The following is a 27,922-nucleotide window of genomic DNA, read 5'->3' as shown; positions in this document are numbered from 1 at the left end:
ACTTACCTCTCGACCGTTTAATCGGAAGAGAGGTCAATTGTAATTAATTTTATTATTTAAAAGAGACTGGCTTTTATTATCTAATGTAATCTGTTCAGCAGATTGTGTATTATACGAGGGCCATCCAGGAAGTAGATTACGTTTCCGTCTGTGTCCGCTAGGGGCGGGGCTAGCGCGGCCATCTTGGGGTCAGAGCGTTGCGCAGCTCAGTCTGCATCTAGCCGTGCTAGTGAGAGGTTCGTGCTGTGCTCCGTTCAGATACTGTGACGGTTTGAAATGTCTGCGTTAATTGAAAATCCCGCGAGCTCGAGGTGCGCTCAGTAATAAGGTTTCTGACTGCAAAAAACTGTAAACCGATAGAAATGTATCGGCAGCTTCGTGAAGTGTATGGGGACAACATTATCACTGAAGGTGGAGTGCGTCAGTGGGTCATAAGATTTCAAAATGGCCGAACCAATGTTCACGACGAAGATCGAAGTGGGAGACCCAGCATAGTTACCGCCGAACTTTTCGAAAAAGTCGATGCTAAAGTCCGTGAAAATCGAAATTTCACAATAACGGAACTTTCTTTGAGTTTTCCACAAATTTCGCGAAGTTTGTTGCACGAAATCATCAGCGAAAAGCTTGGTTACCACAAGTTTTGTGCAAGATGGATTCCAAAAATCTTGACAGAGGACCACAAAAATCAGCGAACGGCTGCAGCGTTGAACTTTTTGGACGCTTACCATAAGGATGGTGACTCTTTACTCGATCGCATCGTTACTGGTGACGAAACATGGGTGAAACATGTGAACTGTGAAACGAAATTGCAATCAATGCAGTGGGGGCACACAAGTTCTCCCCAAAAACCCAAGAAATGCATGCAAACAATGTCGGCAAGGAAGATGATGGCGACTGTTTTTTGGGACAGAAAAGGTGTAATTTTGGTGGACTTCCTGGAAAGAGGCACTACAATAAACTCTCAAAGGTATTGCCAAACTCTCCAAAAACTCAGAAGAGCAATTCAAAACAAGCGCAGAGGAATGTTGAGCTCTAAGATCTTGTTGATTCACGACAACGCCCGGCCCCACACGGCAAATGTCACTCGTAAAGTTCTTGAATCTTTTAAGTGGGAGTTGTTTCCTCATCCGCCGTACAGTCCCGACCTGGCACCGAGCGACTTCCACCTATTCCCAGCAATGAAGAAGTGGCTGGCTATGCAGCGTTTTGATGACGACGCACAGCTGCAAGAAGAGGTAACGAAGTGGTTGAAGGCGCAGGCGGCCGAATTTTTCGACGAAGGAATTTCCAAGCTCGTACATCGCTACGATAAATGCCTTAATTTGTATGGTGACTATGTAGAAAAGTAGTATTTGAGTGTGGCTTTCATCTGTATATAATAAAATTTGTTTCCTATACTTTGTTTATTTTTTTATTCCAAAACGTAATCTACTTTCTGGATAGCCCTCGTATTTTAATGTGTGCTTTTACCAGGTTTTTTATATGACTTCATCCTCTGGATTTGGTACATGTATTTTTTAAAAATTTTTTATTAATAAGTAGTTTATTTCATTAAATTAGGTCGTCCCATCTTTTGTTTGGCGCGTCATAATCATCATTGATTTTTGCGCCAAAAACTCACTCACTCACTCCACGTTGAAGCGAGATACATTCTGAATTGGATGATAATGGTGAAATTGATGAGGATTTGTTTAACTAATATTGAGGTAAACTGAACGCTTCACCTGTCGTTAAAGGCCCAAAACTGATATAAGTAAATTATACATGATTTTATGCAAAGCGATTGCAGACTATTCTATCATTGATAAGGGATCGGTTGCAATAATATTTTGGCAATGGGTTTTTACTTTTATTTCGAACGAAAGATCTCAGAAAAATAATAATGCATTTATGTGTTTCTAGCATATTTAAATCAAGTTGTTAAATTACTTTAAAAATCACATATTTTTTTGATCTTTTATGTTATCAAAACTCCAGAAGACAAACATGATTACAATAAGCTGCACCTTCTGTACGGTAAACTTAGGGCGCAGACCAGGTTGCAAATAAGAATTTGCCCTAAGATACCTACTGTACGGTATTCTTTCTAACGCAAAATACATTTTAATTTTATAAAATTCTTCGTGAAGTAAAATTATACACAGGCATATACCTAGCTTCCCTAATTGGATATAGTGAGTATTTATAATGAACATAATCAATGAATCAATTCCTGCAACCACTCCTGTCAATGAAGATAACTCTAGGCGGGAATAGGAAGTGAAAGCAAACTTAAGAAAAGATCTGTACTTTCACTCTTGTGTGCCTGCAAGCTGATGTCTGTGAAAAATATAGTTATTAAGCTTTTTCCTTTACACGAAGAAGGCCATAACTAATTCTCAAATTAATTACTTTCCACTGCTGATTTGGAAGAAAGTTTCGCAACCCCATTACAAAGTATTATTAGTCCAAAAGGGCTTTGTCCCTGAAGGACTATTGTTTTCGTTTTGCGATTTTGCGTCGATTCACGCACTACAAACAACGAATCACTTTTCAAACTGTTGCCACAAAATATTATCGCCCTGTGTTATAGTTAAAGAAATAAAATAATGAAAAATCAGCATAAATGTATGAATATTTCTCGCATTGTGATAAAACAACGGTACATAGAGCCAACGAATTTTGAATGACGTAATTCTCCTACGAATATAAGCATGTGGAAGACCCAATTTGAAATTTGGAATTTGTTTTATTATCGATTTCCTATTTTGTAAAACTTTAACGAATTTTTTATTAACAAACTCAAGGATTTCAAAGCGAGTAATGGCAACGTTGTACAGAAAAAGCATTTTTATCTCTAACGCGTGAGTCTCTGTATCGGAAATTCTAAAAGGATATGCTCATTTTAAAACTATTTTGCGATATTGCTGTTGAACTGAATTTTATGGTTTAAGTGCGAAGAACGTGATATTTAATAAATAAATGTAACGCACAAAATGTTAAAAAAAACGCCCCTTTGTACGTAATTTAAAATCTGAAATATTTCATTTTTTTTTTTTTTTTAATTTCTTTTTTATAATTTTTACATGTAACTCTAAATTTCAACAAAAGCAGTTTACGCAGTAAATGCAGTTGAAAGTGTTTAGACAATGATTTTCATCTGAGGAATACAATGAAATTCATAATCATCATATAGAGTGATATACACGCGGAAGATCTTAAAAATGCATTCATTTTCCTTTGCAGTCGCATGTTCCCGTCAGTCCAAGTCGATGTTAAAGGACTGGATGTAAATAGTCTCTATTCCTTCATGTTGGAATTCGTGCAAGTTTCTGGCAAGAAATTGAGGTATGTAAGTGGATTCTGGACAGAAAATGGCAAATCAGAGACGCCCACGACGCAAGCTACGTATATGCATGAGCAGAACATAAAACTGGGCTCTCATTGGATGAAAACCCCTGTATCATTCGAGAAAATAAAAATAACAAACCAAAGCAATAATGCAGTAAGTATTTATCACTCAAAAAGGTACCAAAATTTTTAGTGCATTTCATTTAATATATATAATACTATGTTGGTCCGAGGAAAGAATGCAGTAGAACCATTCGCTAACACTCATGGCTGGAATTTGCTGCATTGTAGTTAACTGAAAACGATGGGCATACTGGTGGTGTCTTACTAGATGTAACTACTTTTGAAAAATCACAAAATATTAATAATCCGAACTTATCTTTATTACTGCTGATTACTCTAAGGCATAGCAGGGCACAATGGGGGCTAAAGTACACCCAAAATTTTAAGTATGTTACTGTAAATTTTTAATAATAAATAGAAATAGCCAAGCAAGAGACGTCCTTTAACTAATTTCAGAGCGCTTTGTTTTACCCCTTTCTGGCACGCTACCTTTTAAAGTCGGTGTTTTGATTTAAAAAAAAAAAAGGCAGTCTAATTAAGGCCTAGAAGAGTACACAAGTACAATTTTGTGAAGATAGCACTTATCGTTTTAATTCTGTGGGTGTGCCCAGAGTGGCATACTGATTGAATAGAGCTTCGAAAAGAGTGTTGAAAGGAGCATTGCTGTCAATGAACTGACCGATGAGATGCGGAGAAACAAAGAATACATACTCTCAGTTGTCCTAGATTATCGGTGAGCCCGGTCTGGGCACACCTAGGGTTCACCGTTTGATTTTAGGCAAGATTTCAAGGTAAAAATTTAAAACTAATATAGAATAAGGGGATTAGCATACAGCCAAAAATAACATAGAAATTTCTTTTCCAACAATTCCTTTTATACCCTAAAAAAAATCTGTAAGATTTCTTTGAAAAATGAGGGTCTTAAAAAGATAAACATGGCTAAAATATATGGACTGGTTTGTGTTGATCTGCCATAAATAAAGAAGGTTCAGAGTAACCTATAAATCATTTTTCATTCAATTTTTCTGCGCGTATAGAAGGAAATTTTTAGGTGTGTCCAGACCGGACACACTGTGCAAAGGGTTAATCTGCATAGGGTTTGTATTGCGATTACTGCAGGGAGAGTGATGTAAAGCGAAGGGGTATGTCCTTAAATCGAAATTAGCAATTTAAAGGCCTATTGTCAGTTTGTATGTATGATATAAAAATATGACGGAAATTTATTAACAAATGAAAGTTTAATTGGAACAAATTGACAATGGGCCTGTACATTACTAATTTCAATCTAAGCACATTCCCTTCGTTTTGCGTCACTCTCCTGCAGCGATTGCTGTGCAGGATAAAAACAAAGCGCTCTGAAATTTCAGATACTCCGGCCAAGATATATGCATTCCTCTTGGTTACACCCGAAAACATCGCGGCGAAAACATCGCAGGCGAAAACGTCGCGGAGAAAACAACGCAAGGCGAAAACGTCGTGCTACAAAACATCGTAGGAGAAAACATCGCAGTTCTGAAACATCGCGGTACAAAACATCGTCGTCGAAAATAAAGCGGTTCAAAAACTTCGCAGTTTAAAAACATCATCGTCGAAAATATCGTGGTAAAAAATAAAGTATCTACAAATCATCGCATGACGATAACATCGCAGATATACTCTTTTCAGGTTTTAATAATTGTAAATGGATATTCCCGTAATGATTTGTGAGCGCAAGATGGAAAGAAGGATAATTTTTACTTTCATATTTTTTATTAACCAATAAATTTTTGCTGAGAAAATAAGGAAACTTAAGCATAGAAAATTAATGCAACTTATAACACTTAATAGAATTTTAAACCGACATAGTTAACTAACAAAGGCCATTAATAAATCATTTTTTATAAAGTTTTTACTGGTAATTTTTCATGAAAAGTATAATCTATAAGTTGCATTTAATTTTCTATGCTTAAGTTTCCTTCTTACTTTTTCAGCAAAAATTTATTAGTTAATAAAAAAGTGTGAAAGTAAAAATTATCCTTCTTTACATCTTGCGCTCACAAATCATTATGAGAATATCCATTTACAATTATTAAAATCTGAAAAAAGTATGTCTGAGATGTTATCGTCATGCGATGATTTGTAGATACTTTATTTTTTACCACGATATTTTCGACGACGATGTTTTTAAACTGCGAAGTTTTGAACCGCTTTATTTTCGACGACGATATTTTGTACCGCGATATTTTAGAACTGCGATGTTGTTCTCTTTGCGATGTTTTCACCCACGATGTTTTGTAGCACGACGTTTTCGCCTTGCGTTGTTTTCTCCTCGACGTTTTCGTCCGCGATGTCATCGGCGGACACCATTCCTCTTTTGCTTCCTGCTCTTGCAGGCTAAAGGCCGCCTCTTCGTTCTCTGTATCTTGTTTGAGTTCTTCGTTCTCTGTACCTCCTTTGAGTATCTGCTCCGTTTTAAATGACAAAATCTCCATGTAGCACTTCAATACGCCTTTTCTGAGCACACATTTCCGTTAAAAAATCTTATTTCGCACCCCTTTACACTTTTTTTCAACTTTTTTGAATTACTGTCTCTCTATGGTGTTTTTGAAAATGACTTAAGTGATGAATGAATGAAGATAATAATAGTCCTCGAGACTATTTGAACATATCTTTTATTCCTGACATATGCAGCCACACAAATCTTGGAGCATTAAGCCAGTTTGTTCTTGAAGAACCGCATCGATGTTGTATAGGTATTTAAAAAAAAGGCTAAGAACTACCAGCAGGCAAATTGGCAGGACGAAAGCGAGAGAAGGAATGCTATGTATCCACAATGAAACCCGCGTTCAGAACGATTCGGTTTTGTTTTAGCTGTATTTCGATTGGTTAATTTTAAATTTCTAAAATTGTTATTGTAAGTATCTGCGCCATTAACGTTATGCAAATATCGTATGACATAGATTGATTTTGCAAGGATTTATTACAAGCAGATACTACTATTTTTAGGACACGAAGGAGAAGTAGCAAATAAATAGGTGAAGAAAAACACTATTGCAAATTAAAATTAGTATTTTGATTTGCATATTTATTATCATATATATATAAACAAGAGTTTAAAAATTTCAAAATTAAGATTATAATTAGATGAAATAATTAAATCAAAATTGGTGGTTAACAATTCAACAGGAAGAACATACATACATTAAAACTGGAGCAAAAGCAAAACTACTCAACAAAAAAACATTATAAGGATAACACAACAAATAATGGAAAATTCTTTGGTCTTTTTCCAGTAATAGTCGAAAAAAATTTTCAACAAAGTCACGTCTCTCAATTATATTTGGATGATTATATATTCATAAAAAAAAATAAAAAGTAAATGCGAAACAAAAAACAAAAGGAATTAATAATAATTTAATGTTACAGATATATAGACTTTAATTACCGTATTTCCGGGCATATAAGACGCACACCCTTTTTACTTCCTTGTACGAAGTAAAAAGGAAGTATTCTAATCGCGAAAAGTTTCAAGCAGCATATTTCAAGGAAAATATCCATTTTGACCGCTATCGAATGCAATTTAACGATGTTTTTGCGTGATATCTGTACGTAAGGACAGAATAAAATACTCTTTTCCTTCAAAAAAATTATAAAACTGCTTTAAAATAAATTCTGAAGAGAATTATTCGTGGCGTCTGTACGAACGTATGTACGTACGTATCTCGCATAACTCAAAAACGAGTAGCCTCAGAACGTTGAAATTTTGTATATAGGACTGCTGAACGCTGCTCAAGTGGACTGCCGCCCTTAACTATAGTAAGCCTTACGGTATTTGTTTCCACTTGGCAGATCCTGTCTAATCATGACTCGCTGATCCGACAGCATTTATTATTTCAAAATCTTAGGTTTCTTAATCACTCATTATTTTACATAGGTTTTTAGTATCTATAACTGCCTGGTTGTTAACTCAAGTTCTATTTTAACTACTACGCTGCTAACTATACTACACTACTTTAACATGGGCAATGTTGCTATAATTCCTTTACACTGCAATACTACTTCAATGTTTTACACTAGACCACACTACATTTTACACTGAGTACTATAAATTGTAACAATATCATATATAAATGCAAGACATAGAAGAATATATTAATGCAAGACATAGAATATCCTATATAAATGCAAGACATAGTAAACCTGGTTATACATATTATACGATAATATTAGATCATTTTTCTATCGCACAATTTCGAGTACAATACAATGCCTACGAAACTTTACACTCTAGTACTATAAGCTACAAAAGTACAAACTCGGTTAGAATTGCATTTTACATTGGGTACATTACATTGTGATTCTATTATATATATGTACAAAATTTACAAAATATATAAGCATTAAATATATAACCTCATACTACTACTTGTGCAGATATACTGAGCAATTACTGTAAATACAGTAGCTCTATATCTTGATTACAATTCACACTGTACTAGTTAGCCATATTATTGCAAAATTAAGAAATAATATACAATGTTAATCAAACCATATACTGTTATTCATTATTGATGCAGGTACCCAAAGATAATACTATAAATGAAAAATGCTAAGGTTAGGTTACAATACACTTTTCAAAACCATTCCTAGTTAGCAAATACAGTGGAACTACCAACAACATGATTTAAACATTGATATTTCAAGCATAAATCATAATCCAATTTATATTCTGTACTCTAACTTATATAAAAAAAATTTTTTTTAAATTCTCTTTCTTTTTTTCTTACTTTTTTTTTTTTTGGGGGTAACAATAGGTTATGCCTCCATCTATGCTGAGTAAATAAATAGATATAATTCTGCCAATGATGGAATAGAAACAATTCAACAATGATACAGTTATATAACTAGTAATTTTTACAATACGTTTTAATGAGTCTTTCAGTTATGAGACTTATTAATTGTAGGGTAATCTAAAAGTCACAAAGATGTGTACAATGAATAATTAAGAATCTATACACCAATGTGGTTAAATCACACAAACATTGAACAGTACAAGGTTCTGCAATGGTAATAAAGCTAATGTTATGTCATTCACAAAAAAGGCTTTACCCTAAGATGATCCTTTAATTGTGAGCGTACAAGGTACAGATGTGTGCAGTAATTGTCAATTATTCTGAAGTGTTCGCTCTGTTTATGCCTGCATGACTCTGTGCACAGTATTTTGATACCTCATTCAATTTGCGTTTAGCAATACTATTCTTGCAGATTGTTTCTGCCCATTGTGGCCAAAATAAATCACTTGGTCTCCTCAGGTGATAAGGTTCGGTGGATGCACAATGGAAGAGATAGTGATCTGGATCACCTACCTCTCCACATTCACAGAATTCTGTTCCGCTTAAGTGGAACCTCTTTAAATAGATAGGGAATGGTCCATGTCCAGAAAAAAAGTGGGTCTGTGCACCGTTCGTGACTTTTGCTACAGTTCCCACTTTTGGAAAAAAAGAGTAGGTCCTTCTACCCGTGGGTGCTGAGTCCCACCTTTCCTGCCACTGGCATAATAAATTTTCAAGAGTACTTCTCTTGAGATAAGAGGTTGAGAGTTTAACAGGATATTCTCTCAGGCTTTTATCATTTGCTGCCGATTTGGCAAGATCATCTGCCTTTTCATTGCCTGTGATGCCCACATGAGCTGGGACCCAGACCAAGTGTGGACGTAAGGAGGGAGGGCAATGCAAAAGAATTTTTTTGAGCTCTTGTACATAAGAGTTCCTGCTTTTATTTCCTCTAATCGCTGCCAGGCTAGAGGCCGAGTCACTGAAGATTGTTGCTCTGAATCTAAGTGAATAAACTGCAAATTTAATTGCTGCTTTTAGCGCTGCAACCTCTGTCTGAAAGACTGTATTTCTAATATCTAGTCTTCTCTTCCATGTTTTAATAATAGTCTTCCCTTGTAAAGCGCAAAATGCACTACCGGCGCCTCGCTCTGTTTTGGATCCATCCGTGTAGAGGCTGAAGCTGTTCTTTTTTGAAGATGCGTACACAAGTTGGATGCTATCGGACAGGTCTATGTCTGCGTGGTGCCCTAAAAGAACTGGTTTGTGCTTTTCATAGTCTGTGTGATAATAGTTATGATTCCATAATGTTGCATTCTCATCTAGTCTCAGCACTCTTGCCAATAGGGATTCCCGTTCTGCTTGTAAGTCTAATAGTGGTATACCAGCAAGCACTTGAAGTGCTGCTGTAGAAGTGGTTCTGTATCCTCTGCATATCAGTAATAATTGCATTCTTTGTATTGTGAGCAATAGTTTACTCATATGTGAGGAGATATTTTCCCCCCAAATTGCTGCACCATACAAGATAATCCTCTCGGAAATAGTACGATACCAACTTCTCAGAATATTGGCTGGCGTTCCCCACTGTATTCTTGCTGTTTTGAGCATGTTATTTGTAAGGCTGTTTATTTTCTGTTTCACCTCCTTCAGGTGTGGAACCCAAGATAATTTATTATTAAAAGTCAGTCAGTCCCAAGTACTTCAGATTGGACGCGCATTTGATCGGTATACCGTTCATTTTAATGGACGGATTTCTTTTTGGAATCATATGTAGAGCAATTGGGTCTTCGTTGCAGAGATGATCAGTTTGTGACTCTTGGCCCAGGCTGCAAAGTCGTCGACTGCCTTTTGCGCCTTTTGTACCACGTCATTCCTGCTAGTAATGACTAGAAGAAAATCATCTGCGAAGGCTTGTATATTCACATTTGGATTATTATCAAACAGAGTAAAGGCTGTGTTAGCCACCAAATTCCATAACGTGGGTCCCAAGCAGGAACCTTGGGGGCATCCTCTTTGCAGTTGGTAATTGATAACCCCTTTATTCGTAGTAACCTGTACTCCTCTATCTTGCAGATAACTTCGCAAGAGCTTGATTATTTCAATAGGGATTTGTGCATTGTCCAGGCATTTAATTACGTCTGGCCACCATAACGAATCGAATGCCCCTTTGATATCCATTGCCACTACTATTGTGTATCTCTCATTGTACCTGTTGGCTTCGATATTCTCCAGAATGTTCTTAAGTGCCCCCTCCGTAGACTTCCCCTCACAGAAACCAAACTGACTTTTGTTGATGTAATTTTTAGTCTTAAGAAAGTAGTTGAGCCGCGCTAAGATGACCTTCTCTAGTACCTTGCTAATGGAAGGGAGAAGACTAACTGGTCTATATGCTCCCGGATCCGATGGATCTTTACCTTGCTTGTGGAACAATGCTACTTCTGCCCACTTCATGGCCCTAGGAAAGTGTCCTATTTTCCAACAAGCCCTACATAACGGCAGAAAAAGTTGAGGGAACTCATGATGAATATATTTGATCATCATTATCGATGCCATCCGGTCCCGGAGCTTTCTTGTTTACGAGGCCTTTGACTATTCTAGTAATTTCCTGAATGGAAGGGAGCTGATGGTCATGCTTTTTGCTGGTCCAAAGAAAGTTTCGAAAGTTATATCTTGTTTGCCCATGCTCATCAAAGTCATTCCTTACATCATCCTTGGGAAAGATAGTGGTGAGCACTGACAGGAGGACATCTGATATGCTAGAGGCACTTGGTGCCAGTTTGCGACCAGCTGAGTTGGTCGAAAGACTCTATCTGTTGCGATTTTTGGCACTGGGCCATAAGTCTCTTTTAGATTGGAACAATGTTTTTTCCAAGATTCAGTTTTCGCTTTCTGTATGCGCTTTTTGTAGAGAGCACGTTCTTTCTTGTACTTTAACATTTTTACGGATCTTACTTCTTCTTCTTGTTCTGCCTGTGCCAGCCTCCTCAAGGCCCGTACTTTGCTTCTATGAGCTGTGAGACTGGGATTCCACCAGGGCAATGGTTTGTCAACTTGAATGCTTTCCTTTTGTAGGAAGCACTTGCTGCCTGAGTGATATTCTTTACTAGAGTATCATACGCCTCATCTAGTTGGACTGGTGTGGTACAATTATTTAAATTTTCTTGGTTAATTACGACATACGGCCTGAGCTTTTCTAGAAATTTCTTGTGTCCCCCAAAGCAAGTCTTAAACCTTTGTTTTGTTTCGAAAGACACTGAATTTACCAGTTCATATTGGATTATCTGATGGTCACTGAAAGAAGGGAGGTCAGAAACAACCCAGTTGTTCATATACTGTACAATTGGGGAGGATGCTAAAGTTACATCTGGCCAACCTACTGCTCTAGATGTTCTAAAGGTAGGAGGGGAATCCAGTGTGTTTACAAGTGTAAGCCTGTGCGCTGTGGCAAATTCTATTACAGCTCGTGCTCTATTATCCTCTCTGTCAGCTCCCCATAGTTGACTGGTTGCATTGAAGTCCCCAGCCACGATAGAGTATTTTGTGGGCCTCAAGATTGCTGGGTCTATTTCCTGTAACAGCCCCTCTATTGGGAGACTGGGGGGGAAAATAAGCATTGGTTACTACGTACTTATTATTTTTGTCCTTCAGCATGATTGTTACCGTATTCTCTGTCTGGTCTATCAACAACGGAGCCATAGGTCCATTGTAGACTGTTGCCGCCAAGTTAGATTTGGAGAGAAAACAATGTGCGTTGATGGTAAACCCGGAATGATGCCATTCGAGGTGTACGTTCTTGTAGAAGAGAAATGGAGATTGAAGACTTTGTTAATATCTGTGCCACATTGAGTGTCGCGGCGCGTGCTCTTTGGAGATTGCATTGTAAAAAGCTTATTTTACTTAATTCTTGAGTCAAACTATGCGAATTTACATTACAAACTATGCGAATACAACTGTTCAAGATGAGACGTTCCAATTCTTCTCGGTAACAAGGACATTTCGAAAAGTTGGCTGGGTGATGGAAGTCGTGAGAAGTTCCTTTTGCCTGGTTAGAATTTTGACAGTTAACACAACTTTCTGTGTCTGTTGTACACTCTTTTGTGAGATGTCCTTTGCTGCACCTTGCACAATTTGGAGTTGACTTACAGTTTCTTCCCAAGTGCCCGAATTCTTGGCAGTTATAACAGCGCTGAACCTAGAAGTATTCTTTGAAAGAGCAAGAATTAAGGCCTATGAATATCCTCTTGTAGTTCATTGGTTGCAATCGGCCGCACCAAACGTATATAAATATATTTATATATATATCCACTCTATTACCCGGCTCAGTAATCTCAGTTTCTTTACTCTTATATGTTTGGAAATTTTACATTTTTTTTCTTTAAAAATGATTGAATTATATTGTTTTTATCTTCCGGTTAAGGATTTTATGCCTTTAGTAAATCTGTGTGCAATATTTTTAGAATTATCAGCAATTTTAAAGTTGTTTAATTGCCGCTAAGCCTGTTTTTAATGGCGGCCATTGATGTTTACATTTGAAACAGGAGACTAGTGGATTTGTTGCCAATCTAGAGAAACTTAGCTTCGCAACAACAAAGATAACGCATTTATTTATTATTGCCAATTAAATCATGCTTAATTCTTTCTGGAATTTTTTCGGGGAAATAAGCGTTTGAGATTTACTTCGTAATTTTTAATATAGATATTTTGAGTTTTTATGTATTTTTGCCTTCTCGCGAAGTAAGAACTGAATTAATTGAATGAGAAATACTCAATCGTCTGTGGAAAACTGTTTCTTACATCGTTCTAGTTTTATTATAGTATTTGAATAGAACTTGTGGCAACGATTAGATAATTCTTTAAATGATATAAATTTTGTGCATTCTGAGTTATAATATGAACGAAATATAATACTGTTAAGTAAACCTAGCGCCAGAGTGTCGCTATGGTAAACAAAGTGAATTTTAAAGAATGCATTTATTCTATTGTGGTTTGTGCGCTGTCGGCGAAGTAGGTTTAATTCAATCTAATAAGTTTAAATAAAATGCAAGAAAAAATGCGTATAATTTAATATTCCGTACAAGGAAGTCATGTGGTGTACACATCAGATTTTTTAAAATCATTTTTGAAGGATAAAAATTTATTTCTGATCATTATAATGAATTTACAATGTTTTAAATATAAATACAAAATAATACTTTCTGCAAATACCCTATCTGGGAATCTATCTGGGAAAGAACACCTTTTAATCTTCCTCTCCACAAGCCAAACAGAATGTACAGTTTATTTAGGGCACCGTCCACGTTTCCTATTTGCGCAAGTTCAAAATTTTCTCGTTTTCGGGCATTAATGACGAATCGATGAAATTTGGTAATTTTTTATTCATATTCGTCTGGCATCTTTTGCGATATTTTTGTTTTAGTCCGCATACATAGCTAGTTTCCCTTCATGAATCTTGAACATCATGATGTTGATCCAAAAAATCGGCAATCTCTATATCAGTCGCTATCGCTTTCGCTTCATGAATAACGATTTTTTGTAGAAACTGAAAGTCCCACTTTTCTGTGGTCTAAAATCCAAGTATTCAGCCCTGCCTCAAGTTCAGGCCATTGTGCTCTTCCCCTTCGTAGGTTATGTTTGCTGTGAGTTGCTTTTTTACTTCCTTGTACGAAGTAAAAAGGAAGTATTCTAATCGCGAAAAGTTTCAGGCAGCATATTTCAACGAAAATATCCATTTTGACCGCTAACGAATGCAATTTAACGATGTTTTTGCGTGACATCTGTACGTAAAGACAGAATAAAAGACTCTTATATATATATATATATTTAAAACTGCTTTAAAATGAATTCTGAAGAGAATATTAAGTGGTGTCTGTATTATGTATCTCGCATAACTCAAAAACAAGTAGCCTCAGAACATTGAAATTTTGTATATAGGACTACTATAACGTGTAGATGTGCTCCTCGTATTTTGGTTGCAATCGGCCGCACCAAACGTGTATAAATATATTTTTATATATATCCACTCTATTAACCGGCTCAGTGATCTCAGTTTCTTTACTCTTATATGTTTGTAAATTGTGCATTTTTTGCTTCAAAAATGTCTGAATTATGTTATTTTTATCTTCCGGTTAAGGTTTTTATGCCTTTAGGAAATCTTTAGAAAAGGATCCTTTAGGAATCCTTTAGGATCCTTGAGGAAATCTTTAGCCTTTAGGAATATTTGTAGAATTATCAACAATTTGAAAGCTGCTTAAGTGCGGTTAAGCCTAAGTTTTAAATAACATGGCGGACATGTTCGTTTACATTTGAAACAGCAGAATAGAAGATTTGTTGCCAATCTAGACAGACTAAGCTTCGCAACAACAAAGATAACGCCTTCATTTATTATTGCGAATTAAATCATGCTTAATCATTCCTAGAATTTTTCGAGGAAATAAGTGTTTAAGATTTACTTCGTAATTTTTAATATAGATATTTTGAGTTTTTATGTATTTATGCCTTCTCGCGAAGTGAGAACTGAATTAATTGAATGAGAAATACTCACTCGTCTGTGAAAAACTGTTTCTTTTTTGTTTTGTTTGCTTAATTTCTTTTATACATCGTTTTAGATTTATTATAGTATTTGAATAGAGCACATTGCAACGATTAGATAATTCTTCAAATGATATAAATTTTGTGTTTTCTGAGTTACAATATGAACGAAATAAGTTAAGTGAATCTAGCCCCAGAGTGTCGCTATGGTAAACAAATATAGTGAATTTTAAAGAGTGCATTTATTCTGCGCTATTGACGAAGTAGATTTAATTCAATTCCAATAAGTTTAAATGAAATGCAAGAAAAAATGCGTATAATTTAATATTCCTTACAAGGAAGTCATGTGGTGTACACATGAAATTTTTTTAGATCCGTTTGCTGATTCCAACAAGTTCTTATAATTTCTTAGTTGCAGGTAGCCCGAAATGCTATGTTATAGCAATGCCGACGTTGTTTTTGAGCCATAACTTGCCAATAAATTTAAGATAAATGAAGAGTAGAAATTTCACATACTTAAAAGTCGTGGACAAAAATTGGAAAGTTTAAACGAATCCAGCTGTGATCGTCGATGCCAGCGCATGCGCCTTCACTGAACTCGGTGTAACTGTAATATTCCCACACTCCGCAAGAAATAAGGAAGAAATCGCGTAATTCCAAATAAAGGAAAATTTCAGAAATGAATGTAATCAGAAACTGTGTATCGACGTATAAAGACGCACACCGCTTTTCAGACCTAGTTTCAAAGAAAAAAATTGCGTCTTATATACGGTATTTTACATCAATTAATAAGTACTTTGCGTCTTTTAAGTGAATTTTAAGGGATTGTAATAATTATCACTGTAGGAAAGTATTAACACCAGATGTAAATATTCATCTGGCAATTTTTCTCTATCATATATATATAAAAGAAGGCTGCATAGCAATAAAGTCACACAAACAGTATATCACATAATAAAATCACCAAACATCGCTAGTGCATTCTGCGCCAAAAATAAGCAACAAAATATCGTATAAACACGTAGGAGCTTAGCTGAAAGCAGAGGCTTTTAGGCGTTAAACTCACAGGCTAACGGTGCTGAAATCCCAAATTTCGCATGGATAACGCATAAATAGAAAATTTTAAGATACCGATCATTACTTGAAGCATAAATTATGTTGATTTTAATGGTTAATATAAGCTTTGGTAGGTTAGAGGCAGAGTTCTTGCTGCACTGAAAGGACTCGATTAGACTCGTATCAAAATTTAGGCCTTATTAATTAGGTTGCCTTATTATTAAATTAGGTTGCGCACAAAGTATTTATTTCTTTATTTATGTCAATGCATATTATATGAAAAAGAATCACCTTTTTTATTTATTTTAGACGGCTGTCTTGCTCAACTCTTTGTGTAGATATTATACAAGAATTTACATTCGTAAAATTGATGGAAATGTTACGAAGACGGTCAAAATAGTTGATCTGCGCCTCACAGAATTTGTGACAGTCACTGCCTATCAAAACGTTCAGGTAGGTTCTGATTAAATTGTTTAAGTCGCTTTTTACCATTTTACAATATAATTTAAATATGAAAAACTGCATATAATAATTATAAGACGTATGCATATACCACTTCATTATAACTCGGGAATAGTTTTTGAAATATTAACTAATTTACTGATTATTCGTTTTTCTAATTAAAAAAAATAGCATAATTTTCTCCTTCCTCCGTTGCACATAGCTTTTCTCTATGAGGGCTAGTTTATTGGTAAATTTGTCGTCACCGTGAGGTGGTTTCCGCCGAAAACTCAGTGTACGGAACTGAGATATTTCAATGGATAATTGCATCCTCTTGTTATGGGATGCGAAGTGCAGAAGAAAGGTACAAAATTAAATAATTTAGGTTATGGCAAAGCACTTGAGAGCTATCTGACTAAGGGCAAATAAGGAGGACTTTTAAGGACATCAGGCCTCGCATTGATGTTACACATTCTCATACAGCCACGACAACAAAGAAACGTTTCCTACAACAATATAAATTCCCATGCAGGGGCAATTCATTTACCGGGATTTGAATTTGTCGAACTACAAGAATTTAGTGGTTTTACAATTCGGCCGCTAGTGGCCAAGTAACAAACTGAAAAGAGGTGCTACCCAAAGGAAGAAAGGGAAAGCTAAAAGAATGCATATGTTGTGGTGCTGAACAATGAGTATTTGTTGCAGTACTGTGCTATAGAAATTATTTTATTACAAATTTATTTATGGGGAGGGCAAAATGTTAGCTGTAAATCCCATTCCTCAGGCATACTAATGTAACGTCAGAAAATTAATAATATAATGTAGCAACAAATGTGCTGTTGAACAATATGTGTGTAAATGCAATATACAGATAAAAGGTACAAAATTCAAAAAGCTAAAGAATATATACAATTACAACAGCCACCAATCGTACAAGATACAAAGCTTGAATAGGCAGAACATTTATGCGAGTGCAAAAGCTGTAAACAATTCAATGAAAACTTTACCAGGATGCGGAATCTATACATATATTTACGAATGATAACTGGTTACATCTCATATGTCTTATTTAATATAGTCAGAGGTGCAAGTTATGGTCAATATTAGTGAAATTCGGCTACAGACTGCATAATAAATAAAGCAATGCAAGTTATTGATAACGCAGTATTACTAAAAGTCGTGAATTCGTAACGAGGAACGTAATAAATGTGGAATGCTTAAAGAGCATAAAGAATATGCATCCAAGCAAAGCAAATAAAGCAGATGTAAAGAACTAACTAGATACAACTTTAAAAATTCAAATATTACCCAAACGCGCAAACATGCTTACTAAGCTGATAAGAAGCTACTAATAAGAACATGCTTACTAAGCTGAACTGAGATACTGTAAAAGTACAAGAAATGAGGGGAAATAGAAATATACATGGATATATACTATTTTAAGGAATTTTCTTCTTCCTTATCGCATACATTCGTGGTGTAATTCGAAGCGCATGAGAGCTAGCAGTCGGAAGACCAGGAGTTCAAATACCGGCGTTGATTTTTCATGTTACCTGCTCCGATAAATACCGAATTATTCTACAGTGCCCATTTCCGACGCCTTCTCACTCCCCGACCAGACTGTTCAACGTCTTGTGCCCTACTGGGATACTTAGTCAGAGAGCCGGCAACGTCGCGTGCTCTACAGTGACAGCCCAGCATAAGAGTATCAAAAAAAAAAAAAAAAAAAAGAGAGTACTCCGATGTAGAGCGCCGTATCTGGGAGTTATAACCTTTCAGTCTAAGTGTGGATACGAAATACTCTACCGAAATGTAAATTTAACTCCAAAACTTAATTTTTTCTTCGCTGATGAGTTATAACAATACAACACAAAATTAAAGTTTTTTGATACAACAGCTTGCTGAAATTTACAGTATATTTTCCGGCTTCTTGTAAATCTACGCAAAGCTACAATTTAACTGTGACGGACAGGTAAAACTTAGCTAATTTATAACATTTATCAACCGTACTAATGCCAGGCGTTCTTGTCTGTTCTGATCGAAGATTTTCTGTCTGAAATTAAGCAGCAGAAGCTAAGCCTATACGGCATATCATGCTGATTTTCATTCTCTTTCCTCCTTTTAACCTACTTCGCTTACCATAAAAGCTGCAAAAACCTCAGGCATGTGTGGGTACGTAACAAAATAAGTTTAATTATCAGTCAATTTAAATGAAACGTCACAATATAAAGGAAGCAATATAATGGAATGTCATAATGTCTTTATACAAAGAAGCAATTATTAATTTAAGCAAGGACGTAAGATATATTTATGTTAATTTAGACCCTTATTATAAATATAAAAGCAACACAAATATCAGTTACAGTATACAAATCAGATTTCGAAATGCTCATTGGAAATAAAATATATTTACTCACTATACTAAACTTTTCATATTTAACAGCTGTTCATACTATATTACTTACAAAATAATGAGATACATTTCGCTAGAGCAGAAGATGAAGAATGACCTTGCTTGTTTGCATTAGCTGTACATATGTCGCGTGACCTCTGAGGTCATCTGCATTGTTTGTTTACAAAAAGTATACATAAGTCACGTGATCAATGAGGTCATCGGAATGTATCTCATTAGGATAATAATGCATGAAACTGTATGCAATAATATTAAGAAGTGCATACACAGTACTTTAAAAAAGCATATAACATAATAATATTCAGAAATATATTTTTACACCAAGACCCAAAAGAAGTGCAGTACCAATAAATTTCTTATAGAGTATTTTGAAATTTATTGATATTGAATTTGACTTCTTTTGGGTCTTTCTGTAAAATTGGTTCTGAATTTCTTCCTTTTTGTCTATATTAATCAATTTTCAGCAGCATATTGCGCAGAAATACATGGAATCATTTTTTTTTTAAACAAAAAAAAAAAAAAAAAAAAAAAAAAAAAAAAAAAAATTGATGCCATATGTTGATAGCAATTGGTAGTTGTAGACTGTATATTAATTCATAAAGTTCAAGTTGAGAAACTTAACAACATTTATTTTCTTTCAAGAACAATAATACCGCTTAAACGGGCAAAGAGTGAGTAAGGCGAACAATTAACAATTGACTGCCGCTTTGTTCGGGCAGAGGAACGGAGACTCGGTGTGGACCGAGCGCATCCCTATCTCTTACTGATTAGTACTGGGCTCTCGCCACCAACATTACGTGGCGCTGCAAACGTTAAGCCAGTACAAATAGACAGAAGTATTCTAACCGAGACGGAACATTCTGCCCGGCATTGAAATTTGATACAAAAATTTCAATTAATTAATTAGTGACAAATCACAATATTTCACAACTGATAATCACATAAATAATTGTCAGATTACTACAGATCTAAAACTGAATTATGGAGTTTAAGAACATTAAATATTGAAAATAGTAATTATGCAAACAATATATAAGTTGACATAAAAAAGTATTACAATACACATACATTTCAAAATAAGCTATACAAATCCTTTAAACATATAATTATCATTAAATTCTTGTAATGTATAAACTGATTCCACAAATATATATAAAGTCAGTAGAAACTTGAATATTACATTGGCAATAAACAGATCTTTGATATAGATCTAGTGCAGATTCCTGAAGCAGATTTAACTTTAGCTACACGTACCTTACCATCTGTACCAGGGATTGTCTCTACCAGGGATTCTCATCCTTAAGTAAAACCATTGCACCTGTTTCTACATTGGATTTCTGAAACTGCCATTTATTGCGCTGTTACAAGTGATTGAGGTAATCTGTTTGTCAACGCTTTCATATTAATTGAACAAATTTTGTTGTCCTCTGCCACCTTGATAACCTATTATCAGTAATTTCAATAAGTTCAGGCTCTGGTACTGACGTGATTGGACGGCCAACTAAAAAATGTCCTGGCGTTAATACTTCAAACTCATTAATATCATTAGACATAGGGATTAAGGGGCGTGAATTTAAAATTCCTTCAATCTGGGTAATGATTGTAAGAAATTCAGAAGAAAGAAGAAAGAACAGGTAAATGATCGGAGGATAGATCATTGTTCACAATGAGATAAGGCTGTTGCGAAACATTAAAAGTAAGCATAATATCTAAGGTATCAGAGTTGCTGCGAGTCATGGGGCAAAACAGGAGCAAAAATTTGTACATTATTGTTTATTTATGTAGTTATATAACGCAATTCCATCTCACTTGTTTGTCTTGCAGTTCCAGTTTGTATTTTTTACAATTCATATCACCTGCGATGACAGTAGGATAACCCAACCTTGCATTATAATCTAAATCCTGCGTATTGAGCGAGTTTCCGGGTGGCTTATAAATCGAAACTATGAGATATTCTACTCCTTTGCTATTCAGAATACACGCACATGCTTCTATGCTGTTAAAAATGGGTAATGCGAATTTGCAGCATTTTAGGTATCTTTTGGCAGCTATGGCGGTGCCTCCACCACGGTTATGTAATTGGTCGCTTCTAAACACATCGAAGTTTGCGATCTTTAGGGAGTCAGTCGTCCTGAGATGCGTCTCATTAAAAAGAACAATATCTAAGCTATGCCTGTTAATGTAGTCTTTAATTTTAGTTACTTGACTTTAATGCCATTGCAGTTAAAGAACATAAATTTTGCATAGTTAATATGCCTACTGTTACAACCTAAGTTGTTTTGGATGTGATTATACATGATTGTTCATATCAAACATCTTAATGGCTTCAAGAGCCACGCTTGACTTATTCATCTGGTCATCTGCTTCTTTGAATTGCAGGTGCAGAGAGTATAAATTTTTAATAAATCTATTAAAACCTTCAATATTGTTTTCGTCATTATTTTGAGAGGTTTTTCCTCCTGGCTTGGGTTTATTTCTAGTTATTTTCGGTGCGGCGGCCGCCGCGTACATTTTGGAGTGGGTGCTTTTTTCTGATTGGCTCTCAGTAGAGCGAGTATAATTTTTCGCTTTTTCAGTCATTGCGCTGGGTATGATTTTCTTATTTTCAAAGTGTTTGGGAGAATGTTCCATATTTCCAGGCCTCTTGGGGCAATCAAGATTACACGCTGCGTGCGAACCGTTACAAAAAACACACTGGGCTGCAAGTTCTTTCTTATTTTTATATGAGCATTCGAAAGATTTATGCGATTCAGTACAGCGTACACATCGCGGTTCGTTGTGACAAGCCTTTTGGGTATACCCGTACTTTTGGCAATTAAAGAGATAGTTGGTGTGTGTGCGAAACGAATTCCCAATTCGGCAGTTGTGAGTATTCAGAGCACCGTCCAAATTAAAATGTTCTTCGTCTGTCCAGAAGATATTCCAAGGTCGTTCGGTATCGACTTCAAAGCTAGCAAAAAACTGAAGTGCTTCGCATTGCGCTCTGTTTAACGTTCTTTGCAGTCTGAAGTGCAACTGCTCTTTGTATTCTATAACACTGAGAAGAGCTCTACTTGTATTTTTGTGGATCGGTCTGTGTGCATTCAATCTATTACGAAAATGTACGCACGCAGTACCTAAATATTATTTCGATTAAACACGAAAAACGAGTAAAATGTTAACTAAGAGGAATTCAATTTCTGTTTAATAAGCAGGTATAAGATAAAATTACTTTTTTAATAGCTGGAGACTTTTCTTTGAGACAGTATCTGACGCAAATAATGATACAAAATATGATAATAAAATAAAATCTGAAAACTTTCGGACTTTACATTACGCCCAAAGGAGCGTTTTTTTAACGTTTTGTATGCTACATTTATTTACTAAATATCATGTTATTCGCACTTTGAGGCAAAATGCCAAAATGAAATTAATAGTCCTTCTGAACAAACGCTCCATTGGGCTAATTATTTAACTTTGTTACACATTTTCATATTCTAATGATAGAAATATTTAAATATTTAATCTCTCTTCCAATTACTCTAACCGATGTACTTCAACATATGCAGCAATGATAGAAATATTTAAATATTTAATCTCTTTTCCAATTACTCTAACCGATGTACTTCAACATATGCAGCATATTCATACTTTATTAAAAAAATTTCGCGCACGCTTATTTTCATATCTAGGGATACTTTCGGATATGCTGGCGGTAGAGTCTTTACGAAATGGGGCGTGGCATTTAAGAGCGCGCGAACCCTTTAAATTTGCTTCGAAAAAAAATTATTCTAAAATAAGTGCTACATTTGTGGAAAGTAAAAATTGAGAGTGTAAACCTAGTTACACTGTTATATTCATTGTGGTACATTGTATAATTTTACTGCTGTCTATCTACTAACTCAGCGGTCGGGGAACTTTTTTAATCATTACCCCAAAATATTTTTGTGTAAAAGTTGATATTACCCCATGGCGAAAAGGACAAAAAAAAAAAAAAAAAAAAAAAAAAGGGGGGGGGCCTCTTTTTAGCATCTTTTATATTATAGCCCCCCATGATAATTTTGAAAAGAAAACACTAACTAAAAATTTAATTTAAACATCATTTATTCAATTTATCAGTGTAATACCTAGTAATACATAACGGTAATAATAGTAATATAAGTAATATATATAACAAATTGAAACCCATTGGCGTACAATTAAGGGTTGACAATTTGGGGTACTGTAACAAATAATAATAATAATGAAATTGGGGTACTGTAACAAATTATAATAATAATAATAATAATAATGTACAAACAAAAATTAGAATTGAAAAAATTAGAAAAAAATGAATAATTGAAAATATTCTTCCTTCACGTTTTGGAGAAATGATGTTGTTTCATGTTCGATGCAATTGCTTCAAAATTGGGACTTTTTAATGTAAGAGCGATTTGAATACAGTCTTCGGCGTTTAATCGATTTCTGTTCTTCGTTTTTATGTTCATTAGAGTGGAAAAGCCTTGTTCGCACAAATATGTTGTTCCAAATGGCAGCAATTTTTAACCGCCTCTTCATGTGCTATTTTGAAAGCTTTGCAGCTTTTGACATCCAAAAAGACGACAGATTTGGTTTACTCTCAAATTAAACACGTGCTTCAGTATTAGATCGAAGTTCAAGAATTGCTTCTGCCAAACCTGAAAGTTCTTCTGGTATCATACCAATTTCACATTTAAAAGGATCTACAATCCAACTGACAGTACGTATATCAAGATCTGGAAAGTAATCTTTGTTGAACAGCTTTGTTGAAGAATTTTTCATTAGATCTTCTGATGTAATCTGGCATCGTCTCAAGTTTTAAGTCCTCTGTGTAAAAGTTTCTTGCGGATAAGATAGTGTGAATCAGTAATAATGCGCAGAAATTTGTTTTGCACTACTTGTAATTGATGCAGTTGAGTTTGAGTGACCGTGTTCCAAGCAGGAGCAGCATAACAAAGTATCGGTCGAATGCAAGTGGTATATATATGTTTTTTTGGTACGCAAGCTAAGATTTGAATATTTTCCAATGACCGGGAGAAATCTGCATATTATGCCCATGGCTTTACTCTTGACACTATTAATGTGATTAGACCATGTGAGCCTTTGGTTCAAAATAATTCCTAAGTATTTGGCCGTTGTGACCAGAGGAACAGCTTCCTGAAAGAGGTAGAGATCTTTAAAAGCAATGTTTTTCTTACTTTTGCTAAGAATTAAAAGTTGTGACTTGCTAGCATTGACTTTTACGCGCCAATTTGTGCAGTTTTTCGGGTGAGTAATTTTTCAGACTTTTATTTGCCAAAAGAGGACGAGAAACCTGGTGGACATCAATTTGGTAATAATTCTTAGTATTAGATTGGACTATACAACATTTGATTTTAAAATCGATTACTTTTATAAATCAAAGCTTGTTTCAAACTTCGTTTCAATTTGATTTAAAAAATTTTTATCAATCCTGAAAATGCATTTCTTGGCTTAAAGAATAAATTTGCCCAGTTTTGTCTTAATCGAATAGACTAGGTTTGCTTCTCTTTCGTTACATTTTAACATTTAAAATATAGCTTACATCTCACGTATTAGGGATTAGGGTTATTCAATTATGGCAAAGCACACGAGGGCTATCTGCCTGAAGGGAGGGATGCCTTCTTGGAGGACTTTCTAACTCTCATGTATTAGGTAAAATTTAAAATTAAGGAAAAAAAAGATTACAATATCCTTGAAAAAGTTTCTAAAAGGAATTCAAAAATAAATCATAAGGAGCTATAAAATGTTAGAACGAAGTGAAATCTAAATTGAAATATTAAAATATATTGAATTTTTTTAGAAATATTTTTAAAACAAACAATAAAAATACAAATTAATTATTCATATTTAATGTTTCAAATCTATCCAGTTCGAAGAAACAAGGAGTACTGACTTCACATTTCCTGATACAGAAAACCTCACGACAAACAAATCTTAGAAACAGGCATTTAAGCAAAATAAAAAGTTCGTTGTAACAGCATTAATATCTCGCTCTATAAGAATAAGAAAAAATCTGGTAAAGAACTGTATCGATCTCTTTATGCATTTATTATCAATATGACCCATCTATTGTGAAATAAAATGTAAAGACTATCAGATACCGAGTACTAATCCAGGACATGTGAGCCGGATCTGTGTTAAAAATAGAAAAACAGTGGATTGAATCAGGCGAAGATTGGAAGTAAAGAGCAGTGGATTGAATCAGGCGAAGATTGTAATTAAAGAGCAGTGGATTTCGAGGGTAGTAAGTAAGACTCGGGGCTCTTTTCTTCAGTTAAAACAATGAAGATTTACCCCACAGTATGTCTTTTGCTTAATTTTTAATTTTACGTTAAAAGTAAATTTAAATTTTATATTTCTATTTCTTTTGAAAGTTAACTTTATTTTGTTAGAACGTGGGAGAAATCATTGTCACAAACCATCAGAATGAAGCAACATATCTACGTGAAATGCAGAAAGTAGAAAATCAGCATGATAATGAGAAGTAATAGCAGATAATTAAATAATCCTTTTCTGATCCGAAAGATTTTTATTCGCATAACTTTATCGCGTGCACTTAATTTAACCGTGCATAACTTAAAATATATAAACGTTGTTAAATCATCCTCTCAATCTAAATTACTGAATTTGAAAAATATATTAAATATGCGCCTATTAATCTTCTATTTTATCTTGAATCCGATCGAAAAATAGAAGCAGTACAAACAAAAGTTTTTATTTTCTAATTTGAAAGGAATTCTTCTTTTAACGCTGGTTGACTTACATAAAAAATTAATTTTGCCTCTAAATTATTCTGATTAAAAAGTGGGTGAATTGGTCATTCATTCCTATTAATTATAATACAGATTAATCATTCTTTTTGAGTCTTATTAAACTTCTGTCCGGGTAAATCTGATTTTGGCTAATCATTGATACTTTGTTTTGTTACTTGGCACTCTACTGTATATGCATTTGTGGAATGCTACATATTCCAACTGTATAAATAAATTAAAAACTGCATAAATATTGTACCATGGAGTATTGTATGTTTACGTACTAAGTGTTTCTCCGTGGAGTATAAAGAGGATTTACCTTCAAAGGCGAACTTCTTCAGGAAAACTTCCTCTCTTCCTTTACGGTCTTTACGGTTTATACAGGGTTTTCTACAAAATGTTCTGGATTACATACAGTGCAGCGGTGCAACCCTATGAGATTTTATCATGTTTTACTTTTTTTTCAGATCACTTTTAGCTTCTGAGTGTGAAAGTGCATTTGCCTCTCGCTTGTTTCATTACCTGGACGGCGACAATTACCTCGTGTTCTTTCATATAGAATATAGTCTTGCTAACTTCTGTATATAATTAATTCTGATTTTTAAATCTCCTACTTCATTTCATGGGAAGTTGAATGAGAGTTTCTCAGAATCGACGCTAGGTGATATCTCTTTAAAGCTTAGCTTCTCCCTCTAGAAAAATGTTTTTAAAACATTAAAACTGAACTTAATGTTGAATGTCTTATCCATCCCGAAATCACTTCTCTTGCGTTCACTACGCATTCTGCCAAAAATGCGCCTGATTTACCTGATCAGCCGACAGCAGCTCCAGATTTAAAAAGCTATAACGATTATGAATATTCTGACACTTCCTAAAAATTATTAGGAAGTGTCAGAATTTTTTTTCATATCTTGTTTTTCATAACACAACTGATGTCTTCAAAAGGGATGAGACGACTGGACAGTTCCACAGCACATTTCGCTGTGATATCTTCCAGCTCATTCCCTTTTAACCCTCAGGGGGCTCACTTTTGTGAGTACGGGTGTGGCAATCCCGAGGTACCCTAGCCCTTCAGGGGATCATCTTCTTGGTGAGACGGGTGTCACGATCCTGGAGCCCCAGTGATCTATCCTCTTTTCCGTCTCCTCTCCTCTTTGCTGGAACTTTTTCCCTTCTCTTCTCCCTCGTGGTTTCTCTCTACGGAGTTTGGGTCTCGTCACGAGAGGCTGGAACAGACCTTGTTTCTAGTTTTCGAGTGGCGAGAAAACTGCCCACGTGTTTGCCGTGCGTGGAGACCCGTGTCGCTGGAAAGGAGGGTCCTGGTAGTTGAGGGGCGAGGTACTGTCCCCAACACACTGCTTTGGCCTCTGCTTCAGCTAAACGGGAGGCACCTTAGTCGTCCTCACGGGTGTCAATCGGCTGGTCACTAGTCCTTGTGTCAGTGGCTTGGGGTCAAGCTCTCGGGAGTACCTGCTTTCGGGAAAGCCGACTGTGGGGCTTCAGTTTGCGTATAGGTCCGGCTAGCCCTAACACAGGAATCTGTGTTCCCTTGTTGGGCTCCGTGGTGGGCGGGGCCGTCGGACCCGAATCTTATATTTTTCAATCATGGCTTCCCTTTTTATTTTAAAAAAACCCGAATCAAATGATACCAACAAAGATATAGAAATTGTCGACAAATCTATTAACAAGAAGATTCGTGCTGATGAAAATACCAAAGATATTGAACTTAGTGACAAATCCACTACAAAGAAGATCCGTACCGATGCAAATGCCAAAGAATCTGCTGATAGTCCGCGCTTTGTTGTTGTTTCCAGTGCCTCTGGAGAATTGCAAAAGATGTCTCCTTTCCTGGTCAGCAAATACATTCATTCCTGTGTAGGTGAGCCAAGGAACATAAAGCGTCTCCGTTCTGGAGACTTGCTCATTGATACCCTTTCGGCCACCCAGTCTGCTTCACTTTTACATCTAACCAAACTTGGACAAGTAGCTATAACAGTGTCAGCACACAAAACACTTAATACCTGTAGAGGCGTGATTTCGGAGATCGACCTTCTGTGTGTTTCAGAAGAAGAGTTCGTCTCCGAGTTAGCTGACCAAAATGTCTGTGGTGCTAGGCGGATCAAGATGCGAAAGGAAGGTCAGTTGATTGACACGAAACACGTGATCCTGACCTTCAAATCGCCTGATCTGCCGAAGAATATAAAGGCTGGGTATCTTAACTGTCCCGTAAGACCATATATTCCCAACCCAATGCGATGCTTCCAATGCCAGCGGTTTGGTCACTCTAAGACATCCTGTCGTGGCACCCTTACGTGCGCCAGATGCTCGTTGGTTGGCCACGATAGTGAGAATTGCACCGCTGCGCCATTGTGTGTTAACTGCAAGGGTGATCACCCAGCATTTTCTCGCTCTTGTCCAAAATGGAAATCTGAAAAGGAAGTTCAGACCATAAAAGTTTCTAGGAACATATCATATGCCGAAGCCAGGAGACAAGTTCAAAGCACGCAGCC

General features: G+C 35.6%; 1 protein-coding gene across 1 annotated transcript in view; it reads left to right on the top strand.

Annotated features, from left to right (window-relative positions):
* The window catches only part of LOC118192918 (T-box transcription factor T-A-like), a 110,366-nt gene that overhangs the window by 10,963 nt on the left and 71,481 nt on the right, over positions 1–27,922 (top strand). Inside the window, exons 2-3 of the mRNA XM_085826493.1 lie at positions 3,226–3,484; positions 16,098–16,241. Coding sequence (XP_085682619.1) covers positions 3,226–3,484; positions 16,098–16,241 — 403 coding nt within the window. The remainder of the gene's footprint in view (positions 1–3,225; positions 3,485–16,097; positions 16,242–27,922) is intronic.

The sequence above is a fragment of the Stegodyphus dumicola genome, chromosome 11 (genome assembly GCF_044657685.1).
Source record: "Stegodyphus dumicola isolate Sdum_Otavi_A_Nest chromosome 11, ASM4465768v1".
In the NCBI taxonomy this organism is placed as follows: domain Eukaryota; kingdom Metazoa; phylum Arthropoda; class Arachnida; order Araneae; family Eresidae; genus Stegodyphus; species Stegodyphus dumicola.
The sequence above is the reverse complement of the archived record's forward strand: the minus strand, read 5'-3'. Positions and strand labels throughout refer to the sequence as shown.